The sequence below is a fragment of the Phlebotomus papatasi genome, chromosome 2 (assembly GCF_024763615.1).
Source record: "Phlebotomus papatasi isolate M1 chromosome 2, Ppap_2.1, whole genome shotgun sequence".
Classification (NCBI taxonomy): Eukaryota; Metazoa; Arthropoda; class Insecta; order Diptera; family Psychodidae; genus Phlebotomus; species Phlebotomus papatasi.
Genome location: NC_077223.1, coordinates 106,068,394 through 106,081,768, shown reverse-complemented (window position 1 = coordinate 106,081,768; position 13,375 = coordinate 106,068,394). Strand labels below are relative to the sequence as shown.

At 35.3% G+C, this 13,375-nt stretch overlaps 1 protein-coding gene across 2 annotated transcripts in view; it reads left to right on the top strand.

Moving 5' to 3' along the window:
• Positions 1-13,375, top strand: part of LOC129800611 (nuclear hormone receptor FTZ-F1) — a 130,636-nt gene that overhangs the window by 104,205 nt on the left and 13,056 nt on the right. For both annotated transcript variants that reach the window (XM_055845129.1, XM_055845128.1), the window contains exons 3-5: positions 6,607-6,830; positions 6,942-7,300; positions 7,369-7,567. In XM_055845129.1, coding sequence (XP_055701104.1) covers positions 6,607-6,830; positions 6,942-7,300; positions 7,369-7,567 — 782 coding nt within the window. The remainder of the gene's footprint in view (positions 1-6,606; positions 6,831-6,941; positions 7,301-7,368; positions 7,568-13,375) is intronic.

Sequence of the window (13,375 nt, the reverse complement as noted above, 5' to 3'; positions counted from 1 at the left end):
TGATTCATTCAGTGATAAAAAAGTGGATTCGGATCATAAAAATTGGTTTAAATAGATTAAAATAGGATAAATACGATTGATAATTAATGAGCAAAATAATGAGCAAAATTTGCTCATTAAATTTTCATCGGGCAACACTTTATTGCAGTTATTCGGGTGGTTTCTGCGCCACAATTTTCCCATCAGTTTATTCGTGATTAAATTTGTTATAAAAAGTAGTTCTAATAGGGTAAGGGCTCATAATTTTGCCCAGTCTGCTTATAAGCATCGATGTTCCAAGTTTGAAGTGCGATATTTTCGATACTAATTGCCTTTTTTGTTATTCTCTTTTCAAAAGGGTTGTTTAGAAACTTAGCAAGCTATTTATCGTCTTATTTTTACTAAAAGTAGTTTTAATATTTTTAAAAATGAATTGATATGTAGAGGTGAATTTGACTCTTATTTTGGACAACTTGGTTATTAATTTGGACAACTTGGCTGTAAATTTGGACAGCTAATCCGCCTCAACAGGATGCCCATTGTTCTTCATTTCATGAACCAATCTTATCAAGTCATCTTCCTGTTTATGTAAGGGAAACGGAGAATGTCACAAGAAGCCCGAAAACTTTCCATATCATTCATTAAAGTTAGTTGACTTCGATACTCTAAGTACATGCGGATTCGCTCATTCCCTGGCCTTTCCGGGAGCCTTTCAAGGCATTTCTCGCTATGTCTCTTTCGTGGAGATGATGCTCCTTTGTTTCTCCAGGCATTTGGCCAACCTAGTCATCACAAAAAAACACCTGTCCAAAATAAGGAGTATCACCTCACTGGTAAATGTCTTAAAAATATCCCATTTTTCACACGAAAAATCTAATTCACAAGGCAAATCTCACTTCAGGTCAAATGTACAAATCACCACTAACGTGAATCAACACAATATTCAATGAATATTTAATAATATCACTCAAAAAAAGCGAAGAAACTTTGTTAGTACTTCATCACAGCTAAATAAGACTGAAGAAAATAAGAAGTTCTGTCATATTTCTCGTAAGCAATTGCTCACACTGAATTTTCAACAAAGCAATTTCAACTCAAATCATATTCAAAATTTAACGTATTTAGTGTTAAAATCTTCCAAAGCGAACAAATATTTAGATAGAATTCATTATTCATCAAATATTGGAATAAAAATTCATAATTATAATCAATTTATTTTTAGTGTCCAATTTTATCCTCAAAGTGTCCAAAATTATTAGCCTTTCCCCTACTGCTCATCTGATAGAATCTTACTAGTTTTAAAATTAAAGAAATCTAAAAAGTTTGATATTTCCAATTCAGCCTTGCAACATTTTACCCTTTTGGGTTAAAGAAATTTGACACTTTAAAATTAAAGATCTTTATCGAAGAATATGAAACAATATCTAAAGGCCATTTTAAAGGTTTAACGCTTAAAAAGATTAATCTGAAGCATTGAAAGTTTTGTTCTAGCATTCTAGTTCATTTTGCCAAGTAATTTCTCACGGTGTAGTAAATGACAAAATGTACAGATTTGCATTTCAATTCAGCAGAAAATTGCATAAATAATGTACACACAAATGATCATCAATTTACTGAAAATTTTTCCCATTAGAGAGATAATGAAAAATGTGCGGTGAGTTCTTTTCCTTCAGCTTTACCACATTGTTTGCTTTTCTTTTCTTTTTTTTCTTAACTTTTGCTGCAGAGTCAGAGATATTTAGTATGAAAACTAAGGTGTTGTCCACCAAAGGATTGATGCAATATTTTTGTGTTTTTGTCTTGCTATATCTCCCAACAATTTCCTATATATGATCCATGTTGTCCACCAACGCGCCACTTAGAATTGCTTTTCGTATAACGTCACCGTTTTCCATTGTAAATTGGCTTTCTATATGAATGGGAGAGTAAAAGATAAATTATAGAATGTGACTAAATTGAGTTCACTTATATTGCAAACTTTACTATTATTATTCCACTCTCGTCGTCTGTTGAACATACGAAAGAGGCATATTTTTCGTCTACACGGACGTTTTTTTTCGTGGCTAAGAGAGAAGATAAGATAAATGCAGACAAAAAGAAAAATAATGAATGGTGAGACCTAGAGAAAAATGTGAAGTGTGTTTGTAAAAGATGCTGCAATATTTACTACAGTCATCAATTTTCATGCGATGACAAGTTCATAAAGCGAAATGGTTGAGATTGCAGACTTTGTTAAGAAATTCGGGAGTTGTTTTCGTTTTGGTAACGGTTTATAGTTAAGGATCTGTCAGATCAAATGTCGCTTTCAATCGGTCAGAAATAGGAAAGCTATTCAATATTTTTGGCCTGATTAATTTTAACAACGAATTGTAGATACTGATGTTGAGAATTTTGCAATAATTTGGGGGGAGTGGGGCAGTTCATGTATACAAGATTTAAAAAGAAAATTGAGATAATAAATTAACATAATGGACTTGTATCAGATAGACAAAATATTCAAGGAAAACTATGTGGATAAGTTGGATTAGTTGTTATGAACATAAAAATATATTTTATAATTTTGAAAAAATACAGAGCTGTAATAATAAGGGACCCAATTGTATAGCCTGGATATTCGGCTAATCCGAAATGGAAAACTCAGCCCTGACAAAATCCTATAAAAATTAAAGTCCCTTTCTTTCTTAAAAGTTTCTCATATGTATCTCATTTCCTATGCTTCTGGTCAGGGGCATGACATTTCCTATGTTTCCCATACGTTTCTAGCGTGCCGAATAAACTTTTGAGTTTATTAGCTATTTTCTCTCATTGTAGAATGAATTATCAAATAAAACAAATACAAAATAAAAGCCAATTTAATATAGAATAGGCAACCAAAAACCCCAAATTGGCAACCTACGCAATTTTAGAGATATCTCGTGAAATGTGTACGAAAACAGGAAAAGATTTACAGTAAAACTGGTCGCATTTTTCAGAGCTAATGTTTCCCCCTGGCTTCTGGCACACCTCTGAGCTCGGTATAATTTCAAGAAATCAAAATTCATGTCCCTTTCTTTAAAGATCTGCATACTCTTCTTCTTCTTTAGAACATCACACTAAATTAAATATAGATCAGCCCAATTTTGAATCCGAATGAGAGGGATAGACGTGCGCAAATCTTTTTAGAAAGAAAAGGACGCAAATTTCGATAACATGAAATTTTCCTGATCTAAAATGCCGGAGCCATTAGCACTCTAAATTCTATTGAGCTAAATTGAATTTTCTGTGATGTTTAAAAGAAGAAGAAGAAGAGTGCGAAATGAAATTAATGAAATTTTCCTTATCTAAAATTTGTGTCTAATTCATAACTATCAATTCAAAGTAGTTTAAGTGAAATCTTTTAACACAATTGGAAATGAATTGCGTGAGAGTCTTCGATGTTGGATCCTTTGCGTTTCGTGATTGATTAGAGTTTGAATGCATACAAAACCTTAACGAAATACGTTATTACAAGACTATTTCATTAAGGTTCGGTAACCGGATCGTTTTCCGTAGAGTGCTACTTAAACGAAGAAATTCTTTTTTACTTCTTCTAAATCCATAGAATTATTCACTGTTTCATTCAGAAACATAATATAAAAAAAATATCAAAAACATTAAAGAAAATTTATAAAATAATGGTAATACTGAAATAAGCTAGCGTTCACTAACTGGATCGCCTGTTTGCTAATTGGGTCAAATGGTCTTTTATTTTTTTAATTATCTCTAAAAGAAAGTTTTTAGTACAGAATCCAGCTAGCACAAGTTTGATTTGAGTCAATTACTCTCACTTATTTAACGAATAAAAATATTATTTTTGCTCTTTCCCAAAGTTGAATAGTTATATTATGTTGTTGTAGTGAGTATATTACGGAAATAAAAATAAAAATATTATTTTAAGTGGATTTTATCTAGTTAGCGCAGTCATAACTATCCACAAAGCGCAGCGCCAAGATTGGCGGATTTGACAGTAAACAGTTTTATTGGATTAAAAATTTTACTTCAACTGGATAGTGCTTTATTAAGTTATATCAATAAAAAATTGAACACTGGTAAAAATAAAAGGAACAAATTGGTCCAAATTTGATCTTTTTGCAAAGGATAGATCAAATTAACATGTTCTATTATGATAAATGTACATTCAAAGTTTGAAATTTGATCCATCCTTTGCAAAAGGATCAAATTTGGACCAATTTGTTCCTTTTATTTTTACCAGTGAAAAGGGAAATCTATCTTTAGATAATTTTTTTAGTACATGTCTGTTTTCATGTGCTTCTGCATTATCGACTTTTACTAAGTTATCGTTGTGTTCTACTACCAAGTCATGACAGGAAAAAGTGTACAGAAAAGTCGATTAATAGAATTGGATTATTAGAACCCGGGATCCGTGATGTACTAAAAAAAATGTTCAGGAGAAAGATTTCTCCTTTTCATTTTTTATTGGAATAGCAATCATAAAAGAAGTATAGTTTCCCATTACTTTACAGGCAGGGAAGTACCCCACTCTGCTCTTTAACTCTTTTGCGTCCCACTTTTATTCAGCAGATGAATTCATGTAAAATTGAGTTTTTCCTAATGCTTTATGATCAAATATAATAGTTCTGAGAGGAAAAAAAATTTCCATTGCGTGAAAACTCGGAAAAACCCCGGGTCAGATATGACCCTATTGTCCTCAAGAGAAGTGTACATACCATCTTCAAAATCTATATCACGGGCTTTTTAAGAGTTTTTTTACTTGAAGTTATTAATTTGGCCAAAACCATGGCAAACTGGATTGTCCTGATGAACACTGTACTCCTGGTGTTCAAGGAATCTTCCTGGAAATCTCTTGAACAGTCACTGTCACAATATTTTGAGTAGTATTTGGTAAAAATAAACTTATCCACATATTTATTCACACACAAGACAATTGCACAATATGAGACGCTTGCAGAATACTCTAAAATATTGCAAAATATGTTATAATTCATCAGATATAAGATGAAAATGTCCAGGAGCAAGATGCCCCACTTGCATTTCACAAAGAAAAACAATGTCCCAACTACATTTCGCTATAGGTTTGGGACGAAAACACTGTTACCCTTGCCGACAATAGGGTCATATATGACCCGGAAAATTCTACACGCTTTTCTGGAAAATTGAGAGTAGTTTATTATATCAAAATATGCAATATACAATCTTTGGATAATCTATTTTGTGTTTCTAAAGAACTTTTTGCTGAAAAAAATAAATTAATATAAAAAATTTAGAAAAAGAAAAGTCATTTCACAAAGTTCGAAATTCGTAATTTTTGATCTCAAATATTTTCTTTTCCTGAATATCTGGCGTCTTGAGAAAATTAGCCAAGAATCTTACATTTTTCTATTATGATGTCGTGCACAAACCGATAGATTTCAATTAATGTAGATAGTAAAAAAAATAGTTTTTTCCCCGGGTCATATATGACCCTAATGACGCGACAGAGTTAAGGTACTTAATACCGCACTGAGCAAAAAATGGGGATGCGATTAACTTCTTTTCCTCATAACTTTAACACTTTTTAGGTGTAAAAATATATCAAAATTTTTTAGTGTTAATTTTACACCTTTTTAACTGTAGAAATAACATGAAGAACGGTAACTTTAACCCCCAATACAACTAGAAAGGGTAATATTTACACCGATTTCGGATCAATAATGCAGGGTAAAATAAACATTTCCGGAATGTTATTTCTCTCAGTGTGGTCATGCGTATTTTTTCATCGTCTACTTCAACGACTCCAACTCTCATTTTGAAGTATGGACTCTGTAGTTTTTTTTTCTTATTTCTATAAACACATTAACTTGCTTCTGTTGTTTCTCCAGTATCTTAATGCGATTGTGATGTTTATTGCAAAATAATTTGTTGCACACGAAAAAAGCGAGGTAATATATACGAAAATTATGAAGGACCGCTTCAAAATGTTTTTAAAAGAGGTAAAAAAAAGAGTTTGAGAAGGGAAGATCGCACTGAGAAAAAAAAGAAGGTGCGATTAACCTTTTTTCCTCATAACTTTGACATTTTTAGGTGCAAAAATATATTAACATTTTTTAATGTTATTTTTAAACATTTTTAAGGGTAAAATCAACATGAAGAAGGGTAACTTTAACCCCCAATACAACTAAAAAGGGTAATATTTATACCGATTTCGGATCAATAATGCAGGGTAAAATTAACATTTCCGGAGTGTTATTTTAACTTTTTCGAATTTCTCTCAGTGTTCACTAATAAATCCAAATACCAAAAGGTACAAAAAAAAGAAAGGTAGAACTTCAGAACACTAACAAGAACTTTAGGATCAAGTTCCCATACTTCATCTTCATACCATCCTAAGCTTCGTAATGACTACATTTTTCCTGTTTTTTGCGGGAGAAAAACTCAATAAATCTTCGGATAATTTTTACAGCAATTTTTTAAAATTGTTTTATAGGTTTTATATGTCATTTCAAGAGGCATTTTATCCGTGAGAATGATTTATTGAGACAATTTACGAAATAAAGTGAAACTTTTAGGGAACTTGAGCAATTAATTGACGTTTTATTTTTATTTTATCTTTCTTATCTGGTGATTATTGCAAAAAAAAAAAATGATTAGCTGTACGTGCGGATCGAATGCGTGGTGGTCGAAATAAATTTGGACCAATGTACAAGAGGGATCGTGCAAGAAAGCTACAAATATTACGACAGCGTCAACTAGCCCTGCAAGCACTGCGTGGTCAAATGGGCGCCTCGGATGGTTCACAATCTCAATTGTCTCCCACGGGTTACCAACAGCCCTATACCAATATGCATATAAAGCAGGAGATCCAAATTCCACAGGTAGGTCACACGCGCAGTCCCATGCCCCCTTTTGGCTTGTTTCTCTCCGTCTTTTGCAGAGTTAGAGTGAAAAGGTTAATGCATTCGGATGATCTTTGACTGTGTTGACAGGTATCATCACTAACATCCTCCCCGGACTCCTCGCCCAGTCCCATTGCCATTGCACTGGGGCAAGTGAATACGGGTGGTACGACAGTGATGTCAATTGGAGGAAGTGTCGGTGGGGGCGGTGGCGGAGGAGGAGGAGGCGGGGGAGGTGGTGGCGGAGGAACAAATACAAATAACGGCCCAACAAATCCATCGACAACAGCAATAGCTACAATACAGAACACAATGACGGATTCGAAGCTGTGGTATGCTAATTCAACGACAGCGTCACCGCATTCACTGAGTCCCAAAGCCTTCAGTTTCGACGCTAGCACTAATCCCACAAGTACAGCCGATTCCGGAAGTTTCGTAGAGACGCTCAGGTGAAACCTTTAAGGAGTTTGACCATTATTTCATTTTAACTTTCCACTTTTTCTTGTCCTTTTCAAAGGGTATCACCAATGATCCGAGAATTTGTCCAATCGGTCGATGATCGTGAATGGCAGACACAGCTCTTTTCCCTCCTGCAGAGTCAGTCGTACAATCAGTGTGAAGTGGATCTATTTGAATTAATGTGCAAAGTGCTGGATCAGAATTTATTTTCTCAGGTGGATTGGGCAAGAAACACCATTTTCTTCAAAGATCTCAAGGTAAAGTACAAGAATTTCATTATTTTATTCTATATAACTTGTGCAAAATGTATGAAAGACGAAATTTCCAAAGACAAAGTGTTCAAAAAAGAATCAAAGGTTTCCCAAAGACAAGGATTCCAAAGCCAAATTGGGAAAACAAGAGTGTAAAAAACAAAATGAATGCCACAAACCGGTCTACTACGATCGAGATTGGAAGGCGATTGAGGTCTGACTTCGGCTCCATATCGTGCGTTTTGCCGGAAATGTTCGGAGTTTCACTGTTTGTCTCCAATTAGAAACTTTCCCTTGTCTCCATTTAGATTAATTTGTTTCCAATGTTAAAAAGTTTTCAAATTATATCTAAAGAATTTTCACTAAACAGTAACATTCTAGAAGAGTCAAGGAGCAAATTTGTGTAATTCTCTTCAGAAAAAATATGAATTTAATGTGTTGAATCTTCTGTCAAAATTAAAGCGTCTGGAAATGGTTTTGAATTAAGATATTTACCCTCAGTTTGGTGGTAAATCTAGAAGCAGTATAACTTAAAACATACTTTAAATGTGGCACGTGAAAGTGCCATACGGTTATAGAATCCCTATAATTCGGTTCACCTTATATTCGATTGCCGAATCGCACTAACGTTGTCCAGTCTTGACAGGTCCTCGCTAGATTTCTGCAAAGGTCGTTACCGTAAAGTTCATATTATCAGAGGCTCTTTGCAATTTTTCTTGACAATCTTGCTAGTCACCGTCTCTAGAAGGACCAGATCCTTTGTTCGTCTGCCTCGGACTCGCGAATTCTCACTGGAGTTAATTACCCAATCTTCTATCACACACCAGAATGAAGCCCGTTTGACGGTGAACATGGGAATTAAGGGAAAGAAGTTATGTATCGCATTACTCTCCCATTTACACCCCAATTCAGTATCAATCTATTAATGAGACCATTTACACCGCCGCATTAGATTGACGATTATCCCAATCTTAGCGAGATACATAGCAAAATCCAACACGACCTCTCGTATCGAATTGAATTGACATTGGCCCAAATTGTCACAAAACCCAAAAAAGCATTTGAAGGGATTTTTATTTGCAATTGATTGGTTTTTTGGGCTGTCAAAGTACTATCTAAGCCTCACTATTTTCTCAGCGCCAAAGGTGTTCTTGTGCTCTCCCTCTGAAAAGAAAAAGCGAAAATCGAAGAAAATTCGTAATTATGTGAAAACAGTAAGGGAAATAAGGGAAAAAAGTGAAAATGAGTGAAAAGATGAACTGGACTAGTGAAGAGACCAAAGTTTTTCTTCATATCATCGAAGAAAAGCAAATATTGGCTATGATGTATAACAAAAAACATCGCAACTCTGAGATCTTCAAAGTTGTGGAAAAGGAGTTCCGAAATGCGGGATACACGCGAAACTGCAAACAGCTTGAAATAAAAATAAAGTTTAAGAACTTGAAGCAAAGCTATAATAGGGGAAAGTAGGCATGGTTCGTACACAGTCAACCTTCAAACGATGCGAATTTTCTCTTTGTTTGCAAAGAGCTAGTTCATCATTTCTTAGCCATAAGATAGATCATTATTAAGCCCATGAAACGAGATGAGAAATGGTAGGTCAGCTCTTCGCAAAGAGAAAATTCGCATCGTTTGAAGGTTCATTGTGTGAACCATGCCTACATTGCCCTAATATTAATGCGCACAACGCAGGATCAGGGAATAATCGAGAGGAACATGAGTTTCAAGATATTTTGGATCGGCTGTTCCAGAGTCACCCCCGGGAGGCATTCCACCGATTCCACGGACTGGAGTCCTCTCAGTATAGGGAGAGTAGCAGTGGTAATAAAAAAGTATCCTGATTATAGAGAATATTCTAAAGGAATTCCTTTCATATGAAAAAGTCTCGGAAGAGCATCAATCTCCGAAAGAGACAGGATTAGGTCGATGTTGTAGATCCTCCCGGAGAAGCTCAATAAGCTTCCAGAATGACTCCCGCGACATACGCAAAGCATCCTTGAATTCTGTTACCGGTGCTTCATCCCGAAGTCTCACTCACGCTGCGTCCGTGCGAAAATATGCCCATACTGTTTGAGTCCTTCTCATCTCATACTTCAATATAGGACAGAAAAATTCAAGCATCATGAACCTGAAAGGAAAACAAAATGTTTCAGTTATTCTTATTTTTATAGCCAAAATCAAAAGAATAAAACTTACATAATCCTTTTTCTGAACTTTCTCTGCCTTCTTCTTGCTCTCAGCATCCTTTCAGCCAGCAAATATTTGATTATGGTCATTTTGTGAAACTCCTTACACCACACAATTGCACATAACCTTACAATCGTTATTCGCGCAAAAGTTAATCCAATTCTTGTGATATAAACCACTACGATTGGATTGAGAATTTTGGGACAATTCAATCTCAATCCAGTGCGGCGGTGTAAATGGCCTCAATGTCTTCACAGCATCGCACAACGGCATTTCTTGGACATAGGATACTTCTTAATAATTGTCCTGCCTAAAGCAATCCCACGCATTCGAAAATCATCGATTATTGAACCACATTGATAACATTGCGTACCTTACTCTCCATGTTTTTTTTTGTCAGCGAAATTGACATTTCGAAAAGTACCCAAAAACACCCAAAGTGAAGCTTTTTATTTTCAGCACTTGCGCTGATTTCGCCTAATCCCCGTAATTTCACTAGACCTTGTAAATTAAGAAGATCAGCCTGATCCCTGAATGTATTGACATCGGACAGATCCCTTCGGCACTTCAGGAAGATGTTCTGGTTTAACCCCAGGGTTTTCCAATGCAAGGTTCTGAATTTGATTCAGCCGTCTTGTCCTAGGTCTGTCTCGAGGTCGTCGCCTCCTTATGCCGAAAATAGACACAGGCTGATCCCAGAGAATACTCAGCTCGTAAAATTTGGCGGTAAAGGATCAGCCTAAACTATCATATACTGAGGATTTAGGATCAAGGATTAGCGTTTTCAGCGTAATTTTCTATTAAATCTCCACACTTTGATTGCTGAAGGACTTCTTATGTGCATTATCAATGAATTTTTCGTACAGAAAGAAGCAGTCTGATTTTCCTTTACTCCAATCTTAATGCATTTTAAGATCTTGCGATATTGCGTACCATTACTCTCCATGTTTTTTCACCCAATTGACATTTCGAAAAGCACCCAAAAACACCCAAAGTGAAGCTTTTTATTTTCAACACTGGCGCTGATGTCGCCTAATCCTCGTAATTTCACTAGACCTCACGAATTTAGAAGATTAGCCTGATCTTCCAAATTTTGGGCTGAGCCCTGAGTGTATCGACACCAATCCTCATTTTTCGAGCTGATCCCTAAGTCGATCCCTGTGTCTATTTTGGACTTTACCCAAAACACACGGGTTTTGGGGTGGTCCGCGGTTTAGTATTCACTAAGGACTTCTTATAGATCCAAAGATGCGGATACGGGCCTATAGCTATTTCCCAACAAACTATGGCCAGTTTCAAGAACCAATTACAGCCATTCCCTATCCGCCACTTCCCATTCTTAAATGATTTACAGATGGCTCTCCTTTTTATACTCAAATCCAAATTCAATTTGTTTTGATGTTCAAAGGAAGAAGAAGAGTGAATGAGAGCAGGATAGACATATACGTAACATTTGAAATTGAAATCGAAATTTCAATTTTGAGAACATAATAATCTCTATGGGTAGTTCTTTTTACTTTCCCACAAGTTTCTCTCCAAAGAACAGTGCCATTAAATGTGTAATATTTTTGTTGAAAATCCTATTCGAAGGTCGATAGAGGAAATCAATTATTTTACATGTTGCAATTAATGTGAAAATTACGGGGAGAAAAAGAAGTCTGTTTTTTTTTGTGTGTGTAAATTTGAAACCGGCAAATGCTGATGAATGAAATGGATTTGTCTCGCTCAGTGTGAGTGAGAGAGATGGGGATAATGTGTGAAGTGCAGTGCGGAAATCCACGTGAAGCAATAAATGCGGCACAATTTGGAAATTGTTATTCTCGCGTTGAAAGAGGAGAAATAGATGGGATTGGTGTGGGATGGAGTGAGATGGTGAGAGATGTGACTTGGGTATTGAATGAAACATTGAGGTTACTTTGAGAGTGAGAGTGAGAAGTAATGATTCTCTCTAGCGAGAGCATGCGCTAACTTTTTTGGTTTTTCGAAAGGGGAAAAGGGGGGAATCTTAGCGTATTATTTTGTGCTCTTGATCGTGAGAGTGCAAGTGAGACGGATGGTTGGGGTCTCTTGTGGAGAGTGTTTCGGGTGTGGATGAGATAAGGTGTGTGATTTTGGTGGATGAGGGGAAAAGAGGTAAAAGGGGAATGGGAGGAAGAAGTGGAAGAAGGAGGAAAACTTTATGGGTAGATTGCTTAGTTACTGAATCGCTCTCGCTCACGATGACCTACTTGTCAATTTGAGCTGAACGAAATCGAAATATACACAAAAGCACTCTCTCAAGAGAGCCTAAGAGAGAGAGACAGAGAGAGAGAGAGCATTATGTATATGTGCGATAAAAAGCTCACTGATAGAATGAGAGTGAATTTTAAAAAAAAGCTCATTATATTTACTGACTTATGCAATATGGGGGTTTAGACGAAAATCTGCTCCAAAAAATGAACGATGTTATTTGTAGAACTTGATGAAAATTTGCTCCCAATTTTCCATTAAATTTATTGGACATTTTAATGAGAGTGAGAGAGCGAGAGAGAGGATTTTCTCAGTGAATTTGCGTTGTCAGATGGAGGCGCCGGGTGAAAGCTGAAATTTGATTTATTTCCGAAAAGGACGCTAGGCTAAAATGGGGTAATTTGGAATGATGTCTAATTTGGAACTTTGGAATTTCGTAACAGTTTTAGATGGCAAAAAAGGAAAAAAACAACGAAGTAGTACTCTTGAATGAAAGGTCTTGTACTTCTTCGTGTTTTTCTTTTTCTCTTTGACCATCTGAAACAGTGAGAAAATCTCAAAATTTTAAAATAGGCTTAATTCCGAATTACCCCATTTTACCCTACATCAAATTCTTTAAGAAAAATCCCAGATAGATCGTGGGAATCGCGAACAATTAAATTTTAGATCATCTTTAAGTAATTTTCTTTATTTTTGATTGAATAGAATATAGAATTTTCACATACAAGAAAATTTATGATATTGGCATGTTTTAGTGGTATGTCTCCTCCTCGAAAAAAATAAATAAATAAATAAAAAACAACTGCTTTACTTGTGTTTCATGCAATTTTATTAAACAACAATCACGATTCGATTGACATATTGGCGCTGACCTGATTTTCGTTTTGTGTATTTCAAAATCCATTTACCATTTATGAATTGAATTTTTTTTTCCTCACTCCTCATCTCTTTTTGGCTCACTCTTTCACACCCCGATCCATCGTCAACTCTGTCATTTGCGATTTCCACGCTGTCGGTGAATTATGATTATTATTTTTTACCTTTTGCAAATTATATTGTTCTTCTGGCACCTGGGTCTTCTGCAATGAGCAAAGTTGTTAAAATATACCGATTTTGAAAATTGATTTCATTTGTCATTTGACGTTTTTATGTTTGATTTTTTTTTTGTTATACGTTTGTTTCCGATTTTGCAAATAGAAAAGAACGTTTGAAGGGAAAGGAGAAAATAGTTCTTCCTGACAATTTGCAATAAGTAGTTATACTCTGATTTCCAAATTGCATAGACAATTTCTTAACTGGTGACTGTACAACACGGTAAATTCTTAAGTAGAGACATTTCAAGAGTTAATTGAAAGGTTCGTAGCCTAATCCAGATTCAACCAATATAGGGTGCTATGC